This window comes from Anabrus simplex, chromosome 8 (assembly GCF_040414725.1).
Source record: "Anabrus simplex isolate iqAnaSimp1 chromosome 8, ASM4041472v1, whole genome shotgun sequence".
Lineage (NCBI taxonomy): Eukaryota > Metazoa > Arthropoda > Insecta > Orthoptera > Tettigoniidae > Anabrus > Anabrus simplex.
The window spans coordinates 62,204,110-62,227,500 of NC_090272.1; the positions used below are offsets into that span (position 1 = coordinate 62,204,110).

The 23,391-nt window shown below is 38.2% G+C and overlaps 1 protein-coding gene across 1 annotated transcript in view; it reads right to left on the reverse strand.

Annotated features, from left to right (window-relative positions):
• Positions 1–7,991: 7,991 nt before the first annotated feature.
• The window catches only part of LOC136878781 (insulin-like growth factor-binding protein complex acid labile subunit), a 135,539-nt gene continuing 120,139 nt past the window's right edge, over positions 7,992–23,391 (reverse strand). Inside the window, exon 3 of the mRNA XM_067152250.2 lies at positions 7,992–14,077. Coding sequence (XP_067008351.2) covers positions 12,151–14,077 — 1,927 coding nt within the window. The 3' untranslated portion in view covers positions 7,992–12,150. The remainder of the gene's footprint in view (positions 14,078–23,391) is intronic.

Consider the following 23,391-nt stretch of genomic DNA (forward strand, 5'->3'; position numbering starts at 1 on the left):
AATAATCCCTTCGTTCATATAACCTGACAATATATATATTGCATTACTTCTACCTGCTGTAATTAAATTTATATTTACCTCATAGTTTTTACATTTTCTTTGAGGGGGCCCGAATTTTTATTTTGGCAGCGGGGGCACATATTACATTTGTTACGTCCCTGCGTTACTAAGGCCCGATCCATTAAATGAATTATATTTAATAAGGATGACCCTGACCACTAATCAGGAAAAGTCACACAGTTCAATATCCTACAATAACCCTTTCAGACCATGTTCGCACAATTGTGTGGGAACGTATTTTATTTACCACTGAGCTTATTTGACGTTTTCTGGGCGCTAGACTGGACTCCAGTGCTTGTGCAGGACATGTACCATGTACTTCAGTTGGTTTTTTTTTTTTGCACTTGACCACCAGGGGACAGGAAGAAGAGTGTAAAAATACAGTTCATTGACAAGATGGCAGGAAGCAGGAATGTAATAATAAAAATTTATTGCAGCCAGATGGCCATATAATGAGATACAACAATAGGTTTCAAGGTTACAAAGTAAGCATGAAATATTGTCACACAACATACTGCGATTTACAGATGCTCGAGGCGGTTTAGTCTTTGCTATAGTCAAATATGCTCTTTTCCCTTTTACTACACAGTGTTATGTGGTATTTGTCTCATGGTTTCTCACACAGAGAACATATACATTCTTTGTTCGGTTCATGATATTTCACGTTTTTGCAAATTTTGTGATGGAAGCCGTGTACAGCGAGTCTAGTGATTACGTTCCTTAGTTCCTGATTTTCCTGTGTGCATCGTCTATTGGTCATTGCTTCCGTTGCGTAAAAATCCAGTGGTATGTCCTGTTGCTTCAGATGCTTCTTCTCAAATACCTTCTCCATTTGCAGGGTAGATGGCAGGTGTAGTTTGAATCGGACGTCTTCTATGTACAAAGGTTCCCTTGCTAATTCATAGATTAGTCTGGACGGTGATGATCTTGCCATGCCCAGTGCTCTTTTAAGGAATCGTGCTTTCACTTTTTCTATCGTGGTGATGTCTGTTGTGGTTAGCCTTTCCCATATTATCACTAGGCCGTATAGTAATGTAATAATGTTATTTGATAATGTTATTTGCTTTACGTCCTACTAACTACTCTTTTACGGTTTTCGGAGATGCCGAGGTGCCGGAATATAGTCCCGCAGGAGTTCTTTTAGGTGCCAGTAAATCTACCGACACGAGGCTGATGTATTTAAGCACCTTCAAATACCACCGGACTGAGCAAGGATCAAACCTGCCAAGTTGGGGTCAGAAGGCCAGTGCCTTAACCGTCTGAGCCACTCAGCCTGGCGAAGAAGAATAAGAAGAAGTAATGCCTAAAGTAAGTATTTATTTATTTATTTATTTATTTATTTATTTATTTATTTATTTATTTATTGCATTCATATTAATCTAGATGCTTTTCTGAATGTCAAAATATATTCAACGAAGTGTGTAAATTGTTTAGCGAGCATAAATTGTGGACTTACAACATCGTACATACCATGAGGTTTTGAATGTTGATACGCACAATTGTGCGGGCTAGGTTTCCCTACAGACAATGCATGCAGGAGTGCTGGGTGCTGCCACCAAAAGAACTGTGAAAGCAGAACTCTTAATCTAAGTGAGAAATGTAATGTATAAAATTTTAATTGTTTAAAATCGTTCCACACTATAAAATAGAACATTTGATCATGTACATGTGTATATTCATATGTACTGAGCTGAATTTTTTTATTTTTTGTAAGTAGTGAATTAACTCCTGACATGCACAATTGTGTGGGTTCTGTTTTTTAGCTGATAGTTTTTGTTTTGTAAAATAAACTGTAAAAACATGTATTTGAGAGCATTTTAGTAAGATTTTGAGGTACAAATGAAAATTCACACCTCCAGTTTTCTTTCAGGTCTGACGACAATGTGCTGCCGCCAAAAGGGCAGTAAAATCAAAACTCGTCCTCAGTGTAGCAAATGTAATGTTTACTTGTGTTTGAACGAAGATATTGTTTTAAATTATTCCCCACTGTAAAATAGAACATTTCATCATGTACATATGTATATTCACAAGCATTGAGGCAATTTTTCATTTTTGTAAGTAGTGAATTAAGTCCTGACACGCACAATTGTGCAGGTGCTCTTTTTCAAATGTTAATTTTTATTTTGTAGAATAAACTAAAAATATATGTATTTAAGAGCATTTTAGTCAGTTTTTGAAGTACAAAATACAAAATAATATTCTTATAAATAAAATACTTGTATATTCACCCAAAAAAATTAAAGCAAATCCACCTCTTCTATATTCAACATTAAATCCTGAAACCAACTCCGATTCCCCTTCCGCAAAATCAAAGGAAGTTCGATTAGTCTCAGCTAAACATGATGAAAATCATGCTAATATAAGAGGAAAAGTTAAAAGCATAAACCATACATACCCTCGAAAACTTATAAATCTTATAAGACAATAATTATCCACCAAAAAAATAAATCTTAATAAAATTAATGCTAATCTAACTTCATAAGAAATCTTTTGAGCAACAGCCTGCAACCCTCCTAACAATGCATAGTTAGAATTAGAAGACCACCCCGCAATTATAACAGTATACACCCCTAAGCTTGTACATACTAAGAAAAATAAAATTCCCAGATTAAACATAAATAGTGTTGTTATAAAAGGATAAATCAAGTTATTAAAACTAAAAACAATCTAAAAATAGGAGAATAATACAGCCGCATGCCCCTGACCGCGGGACCAACTCGCCCGGTATTATTATTATTATTATTATTATTATTATTATTATTATTATTAATTTTTTTTTTTTAAGTTCAGTTTGGGCCTGCTATGGACCACATGGTTCTTATCTCTAGCAGCTTTTTTCTTTGACCAGTACTCCTTCATTCTTGCACTGTGAATGTCTTTTCGCTCCCGAGTCCATTTCACACCTCCTCCCGGACGTACTGTTTTTTCTGTTAGTGACTGGAAAGAGTTTGATGTTTTGATCAACGCGATGTCCAGTTCTTGAAGGTCTTTTCTGACAAGTCTTGCCCACTTGGCATTAGTCGCTTCCCTTTTAGAGATGGTGTGGAAGATTCTGGAGGTGAGCCTCTGATTGTCCATTCTCATGACATGACCACAGAAGTTCAATCTCCTCTTCCTCATAGGTTGTAAAGCTCTCCAGTTGTTGGTACAGTTCGTTGTTGTGCCTGATTCTATACTTGCCTTCTTCTTTAATAGGGCCCATGATTTTTCCCAGGATCTTCCTTTCCTTCAGCTCCAGTTTTCTAAGTTGCCCTTTTCTTACCATGTTTAGGCATTCTGAAGCGTATAGTACTGACGATCTCACTACAGTAGTGTAATGCCTGATTTTGAGGTTAAGGGAGAGGGATTTGGATTGGTACATACTCTTACATAGGTGGTAGGTGCTTTCTAATTTGATGCATCTGCTGTTTATGGCCTGATCTTCATTCATGTTTGGGGTTATCCATTCTCCTAGGTACTTGAAGGAGTTAGTCCTTTGTACCGCTTTGTCCCCTAGTGGGATTGATTTGGGTGCATCTCTGATGTTGGTGATAAACTGTTTTTTATTGATGGCGATCTTCAACCCTACTTTAGCTGCTATGTGGTCGAGAGAGGATAGTTGATGGATAGATTCCTCCACACTGGATGCCAGGAGTGTAAGGTCATCTGTGAAGGCTAAACAGTTGACAGTTAACTTGTCTTTCTTGTAGCCTATTCTCAATCCAGAGTCATCCTTTAGCATTTCCGTCCACTCACGAATGACTTTTTCGAGTAGGTAGTTAAAGAGGATTGGAGATAGGCCATCCCCATGTCTAACACCTGTTTTGATCTCAAAGCTCTGGGACAGTTCCCCTCTGAATTTGATTCTGGCTGTAGTGTTGGTAAGAGTTGCTTTCACTAGATTCAAGGTTTTCTTATCTAGTCCCAGTTCAGCAAGTGCCTGGAAGAGTGACACTCTATCTACTGAATTGTAGGCCTTCTGAAAGTCAACAAATGTTGCCACGTAGGGTGAGGCGCTTAGGTTTTTGTAAATGATGATGGTTTTAAGGTTCAGGATTTGTTCAGCACATGACCTTGACTTGCGAAACCCAGCCTGGTACTCTCCGATGCAGTTGAGCCTCTACTCTTGTGAGTAATACTTTGGAGAGTATCTTGTACGTCACTGATACAAGGGAAATCCCTCTGTAGTTGTTGAGATCTGATTTGTCGCCTTTTTTGTGTAACGGGTGGATGATAGCTGAGGTCCAGTTGCTCGGTAACGCTTCTGTCACCCATATATTAGATATGATTTCATGGATACTTTGGATTGACTCCTCATCAGCGTATTTCCAGAGCTCTGCTATGATTCCATCCTCGCCCACTGCTTTGTTACATTTCAATTCTGAAATGTCTTTCTGGATCTCCCCCTTTGTTGGTGGGAGAGAGTCCGACTTAGTAACATTCTGAGGTTCGAAATGCAGTTTCTCCTCGAGATTCTTTGAATTTAAAAGGTTGTTGAAATACTCTGCTAGAAATGTGGTGCACTCTTCATTGTTCATTTTCAGCCTTCCATCAGCTCCCCGAAGGTGAAATGTAGGGGCTGAGTAGGGTGTTATTTGAGATTTAAAAGTTTGGTAGAAGTCTCTAGTGTTGTTTCTTTGAAAATCCCTCTCTGCTTGTTCAATGATACCTTTATTATACTGCCTCTTGGTGTTTCTGATAATTTTAGTAGCAGTTTTCCTAACTTCTAAGAAGTTCTTATGGTTATCCAGACTTTTGTTCCAGTTCCATTTTAGTCATGCTTGCTTTCTCTCTTCTATTGCTTTGTCACAAACAGTTGTCCATCATGGATGTTTGTTCTTTCTGACCGCCGGGATGGTGGTTGTCACTGCACCTATTAGTGCATTATGTAGTTGGGGCCAATCTTTTTTGTCTTTGTTTTTAGCCAGGGTCATGGTGAAGTTTTATTATTATTATTATTATTATTATTATTATTATTATTATTATTATTATTATTATTATTATTATTATTATTATTATTATTATTATTAAAGTGGTATTATTCAAAACCTGATAAATCATTTTCTCAGATCAATAATTTGCAAGCCAGCTGCATATTCAAACTACGTAAATGCCATTAAAAGTAATACACATAAAAGTGTAATTTAGTTAAGTGTTCACTAAACAGATTTAACAAACAAACAAACAAACAAACAAACAAATGATTGCATTTTTATATTTACAAAACTTCCCTCAGTCAAATGTTGTCACAATGGACAAAGCATAACAAAACTAATTATATTATAAATAATAATAATAATAATAATAATAATAATAATAATAATAATAATAATAATAATAATAATAATAACAATAATAACAACAACAATAATTATTATTATTATTATAATCGTATGGCCTCAGCTACCGTTTTTCAGACATTTCGATTTGACGCCATCTGGCTGTCTGCTCGTCAATTTCGACGTTCTGTTTTACTCTAGGTCTGCTAGATGGCAGACAGAGTCAACCGGATCTCTCTTGGGCGCCTATGGCTGAGATTTAATTAATTTTGTCGGGTAAATACCAAATGTGTCACCAGAGATCTTTTACATGCCGACATCGTACGACATGGAGTGTCGAATGGACTTTTTTCCGCCCTTCAAAAATCCGACTACCTCTGCCGGGTTTCAACCCGCTATCTTGGGATCCGGAGGCCGACACTGTACCACGGATCCACAAAGGCAGCTAATTATATCATAATTTTGATTAACAATAATTTTGTGGATTACATTATTTTCATAATTTCTTTAAACTACAAGAGCTATAACACGTAGCAATGATCTCTCAGTAATGAAATTGAACCTCGTAAAGCTAACAAAGACATAGTTTGTAGTTCCAGAACCTCTAAATTCACAATGAATCGAGGAATAGTCCCTCGAGCTCCTACCATTAATCCTATCACTTTAATGTCCTTCAATCCAAATTTTTTCTTCATAATAAATTATGGTCAATTCATAGATAAGCTTCTTTTCCCTATAAAATCTGGCTGGTCTGTGGAGATTTCAAAACAAACTGTGGGGTCTATTATATATCCCACACTCTGATTTCTTGTAGACTACGATGTCAATTCTCCTACTGCTACCGTTATCGGCAAGTCCAGATACTCTTCGGTAACCCTGTAATTTTTTTCTTTCTGAGGGTATTTGCTATCAAGGTCCGAATCTCGTTATACCTGGCATTCCACAACATCTCTCCACGAGGGAAAAAGTGGTTTCAGACATTCATAAACATCATCTAAAATCTATATACTTCTCTCATTAGGTGTCTAATATCACAGTAAAACAGGTACATATTTGGTAATGATACGTCAGGAAAGGCTTTAGGACTGGGAAGGTAGCGACCATGGTCTAAATTAAGGTCAACTCTAGTGTGAAAATGAGAAAATATGGAAAGTTATTTTCAGGGCTGTCAACAGTGGAGTTTGAACCAATTATCTCCCAAGTGGTTACCACATAGCCAACCTGCTACTTAAATTATACCGCAGACCAACCTGACACTGCAAGGTTGCTTCTTGTTCAGTAATATACGGTAACCACATCACCTATAATCAATTCAGGATAGGACTGTAGTCACTGAGCGAATCGTTAGCTAGCATTTGGGAACAGTGGATTTGAGCCCCACTGTCAGCAGGCCTGAAGATGGTTTTCTATGGTTTCCTATTTTCACATCAGGCAAATACTGGGGCTTAATTCAGGCCACGGTCACTTCCTTCTCAGTCCTGGCTCTTTCTTATCCAATCATCACCATAAAACCTGTCTATTGGTGCAACATAGAACAAACAGGAAACAATAAATTGGAGTCACTGTGTTAATTGTAGGATCAAACAGGGGTTAAAAGAAGGTGGATTCAAACAAAGAGGATGATAATGAAACTAAAATAATGATGGCAATATGAGACAAGAAAAATGTTAGATTTTTAAGTTTAAAACTACAATAATACTGCTGTTATTAGAGAACAATAATATTTATTCAGTCTCTACAGTGTGGAGTATACGACTTATTCTAACAATATATGCCATCCCACCATAATATCACTTATTTCAGGTAGCTATTTCTTCCTTTTCTTAACAATATCATGATTTATTACAACATTAGATTCATTTTCAATCAAAAGAATGATACTAAATGAACAGAGATCATAATAAAATATAAACAAAACATAATAACTTATTATACATTCACAAAATTAACAATAATTTGTTCATACTGAATATTAAAAAGAACAAAAGTAAACTGGTACTATTAAGATATTCTTTAACACACCCACTATACACCTCAAACGTAGCAGGCATTCTGCACTCCTCATGCTACAGGTTATTTCAGAGAAGTCTTAAAAACGGAAAAATCTTACAGGTGATGTCATCATTACACAAGGCAGGATAACAGGTACTACTTTTAATATCCATGTGGAAAAGAATTGTTGAAACTTTTTTTTTTTTTTTTCCTTTGAGATGTCAGAAACATAGTGACAGTAAACATGTTTCCTTTGGATTAATTTTCCTAACAAAGAAAAACAGGAGCGTTGGTACATTAGTTAAACATGAAATCCGAGTTTCTGAAAGTGTGTGTGCCAGAGTACCAAGGGGCCATAAATACTTAAGTATAAAATTGTCTTGGTAACAAAAACTAAAAGAATGCATCATTCTTTATTTCTTCAAATTCCACTGGCTCCATTGATAAGATTGTTTAGGATATTTATTATAACTCTCTTGTCACTAATTAACCTGTTTTAGTTTTTTCTCTATTAAACTCTTTCATTTGAGTAAAATACTACGTGAGGTACATTCTTCAAGATCGGTGCAGAGCTGTCTGTTCTTTAGAGTCAGTTGCTTAGCAACATTCCCGCTAACCTTCTGCTCGTACAACTCTTGCCCAAGCAACAGTTCCCACGTACAGTAAAAGCCTGAGTGCCTGAGTGCCTGAGTTTTTGGAAAACTTACAAGAAGATTCATCGTGTGTTCTGCCTTAGTACATTAGTGAAAGAAGTGCGTCAATTTTTGTTATAGTGAAAATAATCCGTGCCTGTTCTGTGTTATTCATAGGTTTCTTTCAGAGCAATTTCTTTCAGAATAGTATTCAAATAAATAATGTCGTACCACCTCACTAAAACAAATTAGTTTTAGTATTCTGGTTACAGAGAGCCTCCGTGGCTCAGGCGGCAGCACGCCAGCCTCTCACTGCTGGGTTCGGTGGTTCAAATCTTAGTCACTCCATGTGAGATTTGTGCTGGACAAAGTGGAGGCAGGACAGGTTTTTTCCCCGGGTACTCCGGATTTCATTCCAGCAACACTCTCCAATCTCATTTCATTTCATCTGTCATTCATTAATCACTGCCCCAGAGGAGTGCGACAGGCTTTGGCATCCGGCACAATTCCTATCCTCGCCGCTAGATGGGGCTTCATTCATTCCATTCCTGACCCAGTCGAATGACTGGAAACAGGCTGTGGATTTTCATTTTAATTCTGGTTACACATGTGTGTATATTTTTATGATGAAATGATTTTTGACATTAACTTCACTACTAGACAAAAATGATCCACCAGATTATTCTGAGAAATAGGATGATTTAACTGGGTCATGTAAGCCAGGGAGTAATATATTTTGAAGTTAATGAAACAATGTAAGATAAATTGAAGTATATTGTAAATGCACAACTACTCTATTAAATTTACACTCATGATTTCCAATTTTAGTTAACATTCTTTGCAAGAAACTCAAATTTGAGGGTCAACTACTGATATTTTTAGTTTTTAAAGATATGAAATGATTTAAAATAAGTTCATTGTAAACACACAAATACTGTGAAATATATAAACCTGCACTGTATAAAAAACTGGTTTATATAAAACAGCCTTGATTAAACTTAGTTTGTCCTTATAAAACCTTTACTGCTCTTAGCAGAATAGTAATATAAAAATAAATTGACTTTTAGACCATATGGGTGGCTCCACCTAGAGAGTGCCATCAACAAATAATTAGTATGTGAAGGGCACCTCATGAAAGCAAATCTTATATTAAATGTACAGTTCAAACTTTTTTTTTTCTGCTTTTTGATTCTATAATGGCTTAAAAAAGACTGATACAGCAGTTTACAGAGTACTGATTAAAAAAGAAAAAAGATAACTCAGGAAGTGAAAAACTCTTGTTTTTTGTTTTGTTTTTCATTTTAACTTACTTCTTTCCCAGCTTTGACTAAAAGTATTTTGGAAAGAAAAAACTTTTTTCCATTAACATTGCTTAGCAACTTTTTCATTACCAGAGACGTAATGAAACCACAAAAGAATCTAAATATTCATTCTTTGTCCTATGAAATAAGCATGGGTACAATTGTAATGGAATAAAAGGTAAGGAATTACTTGTAGAAGAGCTCAGCATATCATTCAGCCTGTTAAAAATCCAATTATGACAGGGAAGAGGTATACTTCCTCTTCACAGTAAAATCATTTCACTTCCAATAACTGGAAATCTATAACATCAAACAATGCAAAGAGAGGAAGAAACTATCTTAACTGTTTATGTAAGATCTTTAAAACTGGTCTGAAGAAATACACAGAAATGTACATTCTTACAGAAATTCTGATAATTCTGTGTTTTTATACAGTAGAGTCTCGCTCATCCGACCTTCACTTATCCGACATTCCGTGTTATCCGACACTGGTAGACTTAATTTGAACTTTTGGTGCAGACTAAATTCAGGCACACCCGCTGTGGAGGGTGCGACCATGGGACAAGCACTGGCCTGACCACTGGCAGTAGGACAGTTTTTTTCTCAAAGACAGGTGCAGTGAGTCTTCAGTCATTGTTCATTGTAGTATTGGTTGGGTGCGGATGTTATAGTTTTCATATCCTCTGTGAGTATAGCGAGTAAATGGAAGAAAGTGATTGTTTCTATGGAAGACAAGTTGAGTGCATTAAAGAGACTGGACAAAGGGGAAATTCTTCAAAATGTGGCTTCAGATTATGGTGTTGGATGTGTTACAGTGGGAGACTGGAAAAAACAGAGGGAAGAATTTGAAAACTGGTGCTCTACCAGAGCAGAGAAAGAAATGGAAAATGTGAGTACGAACAAGTAAGTGAAGCACTATTTCCTTGGTTATCTCAACACCGGGAAAAGGGCCTGCCAATATCTGGCCCCATTCTGCAGGAAAAGGCTGTGTATTTCCAGAAGGAGTTTAATGAAGGGACCATAATTTTCCTGCCAATACTGGGTGGCTTGATCGGTGGAAAAACGGTACGGCATTAGGCATCTGTGGAGAAAAGTTTATTTTCGTAAGACATCTGGAATGTTTTCGTTCAATACTGCATGTACTGTACAACTGAATTGATAATTCAATAAATAGAGTACCGTAAAACATGTCGTTGTTTTAGTACTAGAGTGTAGCCTTTCTATTTGTTTCAGTTCATTTTCAAAGTTATTCTGCATTATCCGACATTTTCAGTAAACCGACGTACTCCAGGTCCCGTTTAGGTCGGATAATCGAGACTCTACTGTACATGTTAAGCCAATTATATGTTAGTAATCCTACAAGAAACATTGGAGAAACTGAAAATATTTTATGTATGTTTAAATATTAATTAAAATTGAGTACTTTTAAAATGCTAAACCAATATTTCAGATTATTACAATGAGTTTCTTTTTTTATTATTATTATTATTATTATTATTACTACATAACACTACTCTAAAAACTAAAAATACTTTCACTCTACAGTGAACAGAGCACAGTTGAGGATATTAAAAGCGTTATAATTTTGATATGCCTAAGTTTCATTAATCCACGGAACCATTTTGTTATTATAAAAACTATTGTGTTTAATTTATATTTAGATAAATATAGTCCTTACTAATGAGGCTTCATATGATATTCCTGAACAACAGCACACCAGTCTCTTTGTAACATATGAATATTAATTTTGTTATAATTTCCTTCTAAGCCATAATGATATTTTTCTTTTGTGCATTTTTTCCACTTCTTAAATGACAGCATTCACGGCAGCAGTATTCCATCAGAAAATCAAAACATGACCAAGTCATTCTTTACAAATTCTTCCATAGTCTGTGAGGTAACCTGTTTTCATTTCTGTCTTTTCAGTAGTATTATTTTAAGGGTATGCAAATCATGTTTGTATGCATACTTAATATGAAATTAAGGAATGGTACTTTATGCTTGAGCTCTGTATGTAATGCAGTATTCGCATCACAGATTACACAGTCAGACTCTTCCAGTCTCCAATTCAGTCAAGTTGATTCTGTGCAATTGCAATTCATCCCAAAATTTCACAACAGAGTGAATGTGTTAAAGTATTCTCTAATATCATACCACATCAAACTTCTACACCACCATGTTTATTATTTTTTCTTTTTTTAATGTTTTTTTAAAATTTATTTAGACTCCACACTTATATTATGAGCTGTGATATGTAATACAAAGAACATGACTTTGTGCACAGAGTTAAAATGGAATTTATAAATGCATACAATTAATTTTATGAGATTTTCTTTCAAACCACACACTCAAAGGCACAAATTTTCAGTTCTCCTGAAACTTATAGAATACATCAACATGTCAATTATAGTTACTGCCTTGATAAACATTTCCTCAGTATTGGTTCAAAGCACCATATCTTCCCTTTATCAAAACAGATCTTAATATAATGACTATTTTTACTCCACTTCACAGAAATAAAATATTACACTTTCTAGGAACATTCTATCAAAAATGCATGGACAATTTCTGAAACATGTTTTAAATTGTAGTAGAAAGTTTTCAAACATTTTGAATACATTACTCAGAGAGAAAGAAAACAAATTCCTTTTTCCAGTGCTTATAATACTGACTCTAGTCTTTGTAACATTCTTTTGAAAGCATTTTATGCTTTCTCATGGAACTTCATTTGATCACATTCAAAACGTTCAACATCACGAATGTACACTGTGCACCTTACAGTACACCATTTTTCCACTTCATTAATGACAAACAAATCTCGATGTAGACACTTTGTCGCTCCATTTCATTGCGACTATTAATCTACAATTTCAGTTTACAGTTTCTTGCTCAACACTCTCATGTGTTCTAGTTCTGTATTCTTTGGCGAGGCCTCAAATCATCAATATCACTAAAATGGCTAGTGACCACCTCTGAAGGGTATCCAAGATTTTTATTTTGGTGTTTCTTAGCTCTCTTTAGCATGATGACAAAAGCAGAACCAATGACAGTAGCAAGAAATGCTACAACAGCAATGAAGGCACCAACCGCTAACCAGTTTGATGAACGTTCATTGAAACTTGCATTACCTGAATTACTTGCACTTCGCTGTGCCTGAGGCATACTCATGTGTCTGTCAAACCTACTAATTCGTGTTGATTCACAACCAGATTCTTTTACATATCTTGCCCATGTTCTACTTAGGTGTAAATCCCTTGATCGCCCACGAGAAGTAGGCAAGGGTGGATGTTTGAGAGAATCATACCGACACGTGAGGCCCTTCTTACGTTTGATTCCTCCAGCTGTAATTTCTGATGGTGATGTTGTCGATCCAACAAGTACTCCTATATCTCCTTTAGCAATCAAGGCCCACTCCCACATATCGACAATATTACAATTACATTTCCAAGGATTTCCTGTCAGTTGCAGTGATGAAATATTGGGGTTGTGAGCAAAATCTTTAGGTTGAACATAAGTTAGGTCACAATCTTTGAGATCCAAAACTTCAATGTGTGGTAAAGTTTCCAAGAATTTCAAAGCACTTTCATCTGAATTTGAATCAGATCTTAAATGGTTACCAGCTAATTTCAAGTTTGTTATGTTAGGTGTTGTGTTAAATAAATTGTTGGGAATTCGCGTGATGTTGCAGTTGCTGATATCAAGAACTTGTATGCTAGAGAGCTGAGGTGGTAATAACGGTTCACTTTCAGATACAACAATTGGGTTTCCAGACAGACGCAGTTCTTTGAGATTAGAATAAGCTTGGTCATTGACGAATACTTTGGCATCAGGAGGATGGGTCAATTTGCAATTGTTTAATTCCAAAGTTTCCAGACGAGTCAGATTTTGGAAAAGACCATATTCTAAATCAGTCAGGTGGTTTCCAGACAAAACAAGACGTTTCAAGTGGTTCATATTAGAGAAAGTAGTCCTGGATATATGAGATAAGTTACTGTAACTCATATCAAGGAATTCGAGTGATTCTAATGGAGAAAGAATGCCAGTGAAAGCATTATTGAGAGGATTCATGGATATGTCAAGCTCTTCTAATGAAGTTAAGCGGTGAAATGTGTTTCCTGGAAGGCGAGTAAGTCCACAATTCCTTAGAGAGAGCTTATGTAAACGAGTAAGAGGAATAAGAGCAACAGAGAGATCGTTAGCAGAAAGACTGTTTCCTGAAAGCACAAGTGTCCTTAGTTTTGTAGCATTAGCAAATGCATCTTCTGAGAGAGGACCCCTAAGGTGACAGTTCGATAGATCTAGAGAATCCAAATGCAGCAAGTTCTGACCTAAAGTAGTAGCAACATCCAGGTCTCGAAGTTCATTTTCAGCTAAAATCAATGTTCTCATCCACGTATTATTTGAAAATGTATCTCCCGGAAGGTGAGAAACAGCAGACTTTCTAAGATCAAGAAGCTCAAGTCGTCCCAAATTTCCCAGAACCATGGTCCAATCTACAGCAGAAAGAAAGTTCTCAGAAAGTTCTAAAATTTGAAGATGGGTGAGATTTGAAAATGTTGTGTCTGCCAAATGTGTGATATTACAGCGATTCAGTTTGAGGTCTTCTAGACTTGTGAGAGGGTCAAAGATACCAGGTCCTAAGGATGTCAGAGGATTGCCTGAGAGATCCAGTTTATTGAGGGCTGTACAGTTGGAGAAGAAATGTGGTGAGAGTTCTGACAGTAGGTTGTCGCTCAAATCTAAATACATGAGCGACTGCGAAGTGAGGAACGGACCATCCACCGGCACCAGACGATTATGCTGCAGTTCCAGCGTGATGAGCCCTGGGCTGTCCCTGAAGCAGAACAAACAACAGCGATAAATAGGCAATATCCACACCAGAAGGCCGAACATCCTAGACAAATTTAATGATGTATGCCAGTAGTAAGCAGATGAAACCCTATATGCTGGTTCTGAATACGCTTTCAGCTGTCATCAAGCAAAACATATCATTTTTTGAAGAATATTTCTTTCCAAAATGGGGGGTGGAGGGAATTTCGTTATTAAACAATGATGCAGTCCACAAGATTAGTGTTTTGGATCTACCAGTTAGTTTATATAATATTTACTATGCTTCAGTAACAGTTGTTTACAATTCCTATCTTGTGAAAAATATGGCTGAATCTTCAGTTACTTGGAGTCCAATACAGTTTCACGAGTGTGCTATCAATACTTAAATAATTTTGTCAAATTCAAAGCAAAGAAACTTAATTCTGTATTTACAATTATTAAAACAAAAAAAGGAAAAAGAAAAACTATTCAAGGAATTCCTGTAATTCAAGTATGACCACATGCAAGTATGACAAATCCAATTAATAATAATTCTATAGTAAATATATATTGATGGCTCAATTCATTAGTGCTACAACTTTAAAAAAAAAATTGGACTGTTCAGTAGCAGGGTTTTAATATTTCAGCAGGCCTAATGAAACGCATTTATTTCCCAATTATTTTACCATATTTATTCTATGCATGAAAATATACAGGTAATAGTTTTCTCTGTATGTACTTATTAATTCTATTGCATAGCTGTTGAACTAGAACTTCCTTTCAGTTTCACAGGGTTCGCCGATTTGCTACATCCTTTCCACAGGGCTCTGTCACAGACGACTCTGGGCATTAAATCTACATCTCGCAAGCCATCCTTGATATTACCCATCCACCATTTCACTGAGTCAACGCCCTCCAGGATCGAGTTGGAGTTCTGTTTTGGTCACAGAATTGTCTGCTCTCCTAATGGCATAGCCTTAGCAATGGAGTCAGACCTCTCTCGCTTTCTCCGCAACTGAGGCTACCCCAAGTCTTTGTCGTAGCTGTCATTTGCTGCATAGTCACAACAGGTCAATCCAAGGGACCACTCCAGTATTCTGATGTCAATGGTAGCTGCCTCTGGGGATCAGTAGTAATGTCCGCCTCCTAATCCCAAGTTAGCGGGTTCAAACCATGCAGAGGAAGTCTGATTTTTGAAGGGAGGAAAAATGTCCATTTGACACTCTCTACCATATGATGTTGGCATATGAAAGATCTCTGGTGTCACATCTAGTGTTTACCCAACAAAATTCATTGAAAACTCAGCCATAGACACCCAAGAAAGATTTGATTTACTCAGCCATCTAGTAGGCCTAGAGTAAAATGAGACATCAAAATTAATGAGCAGAGAGCCAAATGATGATGTACTACTACTACTACTACTACTACTACTACTACTACTACTACTACTACTACTACTACCACCACCACCACTACCACCACCACCACCACCATTCTGCCTGGCTTTTACTCAGTTTTCGAATGATCCGGTAGGTTTTCATTAGCTTGTCCACTTCACATCCTGGAAAGCCCTAAAAGTTGCAATGCTTGTTCTGAAAATGTCACGTTTATGTGTATCTTCTGGTTGTAGACCCATTTCTTCGAGGTCATTCTTGACGTTAACATACCAGGCAATTACTGTTTTTGGTTTTAAGTCAAAATTGTCAAAAATGAATTTTGTCCATCGAGAGTCACCCATCCATCATAGGTGACCATAGAAGTGAGTTCTGCATTTGCGCATTGTGTCTGTGATGATCTCTATCTTAAAGCAGATTTCTTGTCTGGATTTTCTAATGTACATCCCATTTTTGTAGTTTGGGCCAAGAATATTGTGGAGAATCTTTCTCTCTTTTTGCTCTAACTTAGAGAACACACATTTCCGAGAGAGGATAAGGCATTCTGATGCATAGAGAGATACCGGCTTCACGACAGCTTACGATGAAGAATTTTGGTATTTATATTTACTTGGTATTATATGTTCCGGGTGGTTCGGAAAGCCACCTCATTTTCTTTGCTCTGGCTGCTATGACCTCTGTATGTAGTCCATTTGATTGGATCCACTCGCCAAGGAATTTAAACTTACGCAAATGGTTTGTCATCATCCTCGTCATCGTCATCATGGTGTGGAAGGCCTGTCCCTGTTTCCTTGTCAAAGCTACTGGGTGCACTGTTGTTTTATAACTGACTGTTCAGGGAATTTCTTAGAGAACACCAGTGACTTGTCACCTCTAAGCCATGCCGCAATGACTCTCGTCCTGGTGTCCAAGGTGATATCCTTCGAAAATGTTACTACGGATCCCAGGCAACTCTCTGGTTTTCTTCAAATCCTGGCTGTCGATGCCAATGATACCAATGACTTAAGGACTGCTTTCCAGATATTGTCTTTTGTAGACTGAGACACATTCCATTTTTCTGCCAGCCTCCCTTCCATTTTCGTACCTGATTTTGGAACGTAAGACAGATATCCTTGTAAGCACCACATCATCTGCATAAAGAAGCATCCAGGAAAGCAGGAACTGTATATCCATCATTACCGAGACATATATTTCTCAATTCATTGAAACTTATCTCCCTGAAAATCTTAATTTGACAGCTGAACACTGGTACTTTTTTTTAATAATGAAGATATGTATATTTGGGCTTTAGAGATACCTAAACAATGACAATTTTAGACGTACAGCAATAGTGAACTGAGCCACTGATATATTCATGGCATGCAATTAAAATAAATAATAATTTTGCTAACACCATTAGATAATAACCTAAAGAAATTGAGAACTCAACTGCAATAGATTAATTTGACTAGTTATTAGACTGGACCACTGAAGTTTCATTTATGGCTTTAGGAAAAAGAATTATAATTATTACTATGAATTTGATCAAGAAATATTCATAGAGGTGCTTCAATTCATATTCATTAACAGCTTTGTGATGTAGGGAGAGTGTTTCTCCCTCCTACAAGAGGCCTCAGGTTCAATTCTGAACCAGTCCAAGGATTTAAATTCTGAAATGAGGGTTGGAGCAGGGTTTACTCAGACTTGTGGGACCAACTCAGAAATTTTCTGATACAAGAATCAGCAAACCAATCACGAAAGCCAAGCGATACAGCTGAGGTTGTCATTGTACAGACCACGTGCCACTCCTCTGTAAGCAGCGTACCTGGATAACAGTCATCTTGGCATGCCTAGGCCCAAAGAGGGCTGTAAGTACTCACGTAATGGTACTAATCACAAGTAGTATCATGGTTCTAAGTCCATCATCGCTTGGTTTCCCCGTTTTGTCGTCTCTTATGACAGACAGGTGATACCGTAGGTGTAATCTTCATCTGCGTCCCCCACCCTCAGGGGGTATTGCCCCTTTTAGTCGCTACTTACAACAGGCAGGGGATACCGTTGGTGTATTATTAGTCTGCATTCTCCACCCACAGGGGGTGAAGAGATATACTTTTGACAAAAATGTAGAAACACACTAAATATCAACTAAACCCACACCAACCTACAGTAAATTTCATTTTAGACTGGTATCCTTTTCAACATTCAGTCTGCAAGCTTTTGTGAATTAACTAAATGCCTCCACAATCCTCTCTTTGCAATTACCTCTCTAATCTCGTTTAGTTCTATATTTCTTATCATTATATCATTACCAACGTCGCCTTGGCCTCCCTCTACTGATCTTACCCTTCGTGGCCAAGCCTATTAATCTCCCACCTAACCTATCCTCCACCATTCACCTCACATGACCCCACAACCCAACCCAAGTCAGTTTATGTTCACTCATCCACTGAGGTAATTCCTAACTTAGCCTTTATATCCCCACACCGAGTACCCTCCTGTCACTGTTCCCACTTGTTTATACCAGCAATCATTTTTGCTATTCTTGTTTCTGTTACTTTTAACTTACTCATAACGCATCTCAAGTTCACTCAGTTTTAAATGAATGCCAACAATAGAAATTAACTGTTGTAGATCTAGAGGTAAATTCAAAAAATGAACACTGATGATACCATTATAAACTGCCTTCCAAATACAAAGTTCTGGTAAAACTCTGCAAAGGCGGCAAGGATAGTGCCTTTGTCACCAACTATCAGTGTAATAAAAATGACATCTCAAAACATTGTATAAACACTGGCGGAAAAAAGAAAAATATCCAAACACCAAAAAGGAGTTGTGCTAGATTAACGAACGTTGGGAGGCGTGTTTATACACCTGAAAGATAACGCTGATTCAAATTTCCCGCAAATCGCATTTGCTTTAAATACGGACTGTACTGTGCGAGAGCGTTAGTTACTTGTAAGATTGGACGGAGTGACTGTGAGAGGGTCAAGAATGCCTTTACGACGACGAAGAGGCTAGTATCAACAGCTCACTGCGGTCTCCACTGTGCATACGTGGGATGGCAGCAGTGATCCTGATCACGAGAAAGTACGCTCCCAAGATGACCGGGCTCCGGACGTCCCCGTGGCACCACCGAGAGGGAGGACCGCCGAATTCGGCGTATGACTGCGGCGCAGCGGACTGCGTCTGCAGCAGCAATTCGAGCGGCAATTGGCACCACAGTACTGAAAAGAACTGTTCGAAATCTGTTACTTGAAGGACAGCTCCGAGCCAGACGCCCTGAGGCGTGCATTCCACTTACCCCAAACCACCGCCGTCTGCGACTTCAGTGGTGTAAAGCGCGAGCTCATTGGAGGATGGAGTGGAAGTCTGTTGTGTTTGCCGATGAAAGCCGGTTCTGCCTTGTGCCAGTGATGGTCGTGTGTTCGTGTGCTGGATGTCAGATGAGCGCCTGCATTCCACCTGTCTGCGGCGTCGACACACTGAACTTACACCGGGAGTTCTGGTCTGGGGAGCAATTTCCTATGACAGCAGGAGCACTCTCGTAGTTATCCCACGCACCCTGACTGCCGATGTCTAGGTCCATCTAGTCGTCTAGTGATTCGACCTGTTGTGCTGCCCTCATGCCGCTGTTGTAACCCAAAGGTGCTCTACAGAGTGTAGACATGGCCTTGGCCTGCTCGATCCACGATCTGTCCCCAATCGAGGACGTATGGGATTGGGATATCATTGGACAACAACTCCAGCGTCATCCACAACATGCATAACAGGCATGCCACTCCATCCCACAACCTGACATCCGGTATCTGTACGGCACAATGCATGCACGTTCGACAGTCAGGCTAATACACCGGTTATTAATGAACCAGTAAGGCACATTTGTGATGGCTTTTCTCGCACATATATTAACCTGTAGTCGTGTACCTTTAATCAATTAAATATGTTACCTCGACAAATATATGCCAAAATCTCCGTATTCCACATTTCTGATTTCATGGTGTTTGTTTCCCCCAGTGAATTCTAAGATATGGTTGATGAGAAAATGTTGATGTTTTTTTTTTTTTTTTTTTTTTTAATATTGCTCGGTTCCACCCCCACCCCCTTACAAGATTCATTACAAATTGCTGGGTCAATAATAGTTCCAGAAGAAGTGTTATGTTCAATGGCGATTCATGCCGGTATGTTTCACGCCGGCATCTTCACCTCTTTCAAGTATATCCTTGTATTCCGTAATAAAAACATTATTGGTTTTTATGTCCCACTAACTATTTATTCAGTTTTTGAAGATGTCGAGGTGCCGGAAGTTTGTCTCGCGGGAGTTCTTTTACATGCCGGTAAATCTTACAACATGAGACTAGCGTATTTTAGCATTTTCAAACATCAATAGACTGAGCTAGGATCGAATCCACCAGCTTGGATTCTACTGTCTGAGTCATCATGTAGGCTAGAGTATGGTTCCAGTGTATGGGACCCTCACCAGGATTACCCGATTCAAGAACTGGAAAAAATCCAAAGAAAAGCAGCTCGATTTGTTCTGGGTGATTTCCGACAAAAGAGTAGCGTTACAAAAATGTTGCAATGTTTGGGTTGGGAAGAATTGAGAGAAAGAAGAGCAGCTCGACTAAGTGGTATGTTCCGAGCTGTCAGCGGAGAGATGGCGTGGAATGACATTAGTAGACGAATAAGTTTGAATGGCGTTTATAAAAGTAGGAAAGATCACAATATGAAGATAAAGTTGGAATTAAGAGGACAAACTGGGGCAAATATTCATTTATAGGAAGGGGAGTTAGGGATTGGAATAACTTACCAAGGGAGATGTTCAATAAATTTCCAATTTCTTTGAAATAATTTAGGAAAAGGCTAGGAAAGCAACAGATAGGGAATCTGCCACCTGGGCGACTGCCCTAAATGCAGATTGGTATTGATTGATTGATTGATTGATTGATTGATTGATTGATTGATTGATTGATTGATTGATTGATTGATTGATTGATTGATTGATTGATTGATTGATTGATTGATTGATTGATTGAAGCCTTTACTTCTCAGAACATCACAGAGAAATTGATCATTTTCACAGATTCATTATAATCCTGAATGACCACAATAAATATGCATTATATAAATAAATTCTCAGTCACAAGTAGAAACGTCAAAATTATGGAAGTCATTTATAAGGGGCAGTCAAATGAAAGCCAAGCAGCCGCCATCAGGCATTGACCTACCTCTTTCTACAAAACTGGAATTGAGCATCTCGTCTCCCAGTGTGATAAATGTATTAACGCTTTTGGTAATTACTTTTTAACAAAACCATTTCGAAGTCACGTTGTAGCGGTTGTTCTCTTTTCATTTGACTGTCCCTTATATAATAACAGAATGAACAAAAGACCATTAGTGCAGGGCAAGAATAATCTAAAATTCCTCAGTCTTCATCTTAGATCTTAGTTCACTCATCTCCTAGGAATTCAGAATTTGTGAGTGGAGTGAACTGCCACATAGCGCCAGCTGAGTCTGGCGTGAATTCTACTCACCTTTCCTATCTCATCTCCCTTGATCAACTCTATCCCATTATGATGCTAACCACATTAGGTTTGTGAAGGTTGTTCTGGATAGGTTTTTAAAAAGCATTTTCAGTATTTCATTTAAGTAAAATCTGTAGGCTTACATATATAAAATGATTATTGTGTGTTTCAAATAACTACTCGAATGGTGAAGAAAAAATAGGTATGTACATCAAAATTAAATGGGCACTATAATTTTACTTCTCATCGATCCAAATTTAGTCACTTGTCATTGAAATGATTTTACGATGCAATGTATTTAATGTGAGTAATGTACACAAGCCCAACACAAAAGCATGCTTATGCAGGATTCGCTGAAATGTATATTGAACTATTGTAATTGTGATTGTGATTAACGTGATTTAAAATAAAATAAATACAATTAAAAGGAAAAACTGAACTGACAGTATATAAAAACAACACTTAATGACCAAGTTAAGCAAATGTCTTTCCCACCCGCACCTCCTAAAAATAGTTTTAAGTTAAAAGGTCACCCAGTTTTACGAATATAGGAGAAATTATCCAGGCTTGTAGGACATAATAGAATTGGGATCCTAGCTCCCGAAAACTGCGCCCGGATTTTTCAGAAGGTACGCTCTCTCTGAAGTCCAGAGATATCCAGCTTATGGAGGGGCTGTACCTAACACACACTGACCTTAGGGCGAGAGCGAATTCTTAAAAATGCTGGGTGAAACGTTGCGAGCTAAGAGCTTAATTAGTTCACGACCTACAAGCCCGCAAAAAAAATAATCTATATGCATCGAGACGACGGCCATGAAAGCCTAAGATATTATGTCACGCGTGAATTCAAATTAGATGCCGCTTTACATTTCATCGAGCTATTCATATTATGATAGCATTGCTTTTACCCGTAACAGTCAGCCATACTGTCGCCCGACTCCTTGGCTTCGGTTCAGAGAGCCCCAGGTTCGATTCTCGGCCGGGTCGGGGATTCTAACCGCGTCTGATTAATTCTTCTCGCTCTGGGACTCTGTATTTGTCCCAACTCCTCATATTCAGACAGCATACTACACTACCAATCACCACAGAAACACGCAACAGTGATTAAATCCCTCCATATAGGGCTAGCGTCAGGAAGGGCATCCGGCCTAAACAGGGCCAAATCCACATGTGATACACAGTTCACACCTGCGATCCCACAGGTGTGGAAAAAGCGGTAAAGAAGAAGTCAGCCATACTATCACTCCAGCCGCGAGTCAGACTGATTTCCTCCATCTACCTCAACCACCTACATTGGAAGATAGGTCCGATAGCTAGTTTGATATAAGACCAGATGCTAGGAAGCTAGAACCACTCATATCCCTGTTTCTCTGGTTTTACGTCGCACTAACACATGGAAGGTTTCCAGCGACGCAAGGATGGGAAAGGGTTTGCCTTAGTTAAGGCACAGGCCCGGCCCTTGCCTGGTGTGAAAATGGGAAACCACGGAAAACCATTCAGGACTGCCGACGGTGGGAATCGAACCCATTCTCCCAAATACAAGTTCACAGCCAACTCGTTCGGTCACTTCCAATTTGTATCAGTGTCGTCTGAGAACTCACGAGTCTTAAAACTCATGAGTATCAACATTCACGAATTCCAGGAAGAGGATTGGTAAGCGTAGGTTTCTATACCTGGGCCAGTCTCAAAACTCACGAACCCTACTCACATAACGATAGTATATATTTGAAAATGTAATCGAAATTGTGCGAAAAGGACTATTGTTAACGCCACCTGAAACTGCGTCCCCTCTTGTAATTGGTACCTCTCTCATCAAGAGGTGTGCCTATCGTGTAGTCTAGAGCTAAGTATACGCAACAGGAGGTTGAGAAGCCCACGGACATCAGGTACACACTGGTAGACAGTTTCACTTAAAACGTTATTGTCACTTACAATTATAACTTGCACACGCGGATGACAGTCTTTTATGACAAAGCCATAACCGTTGTACATTAAATTTAATTTACCCTTTTGCGAAGTAATTGCGAATTTCATGTTGCGTACTGCTCGATGGCACTAAGCAGAATAACCGAGTAAAGATCGGTGTTATACTCGGAGAATTTGGTCTTTAGTAGGGTGATAATTCCTGTTCACAATACATGGGATACCCCATTCTAAAAGTGAGGGGACAAACATGGGTTGAAGAGCAGCGTGAGTCACCGTGAACCTATCCCTCCTGCGGTCATCTCAAGGCATCTCCTGTCCAGACTCGTGAATTTCGAAACTCATTAGAATGTTAATTTAGCTATTAATTTGCAGTCGTGAGTTTTGAGTATTTTCTGCTCGTTTTTTTTAGCCCGTGAGTTTTGAGACTCTTGAGTTCTGAGACGTAACCTTTGTATCTGCGATATATAATATCAAACTGGCCCAGAGGGCGAGAGGGGGACGATGAGATAGGGATAGCG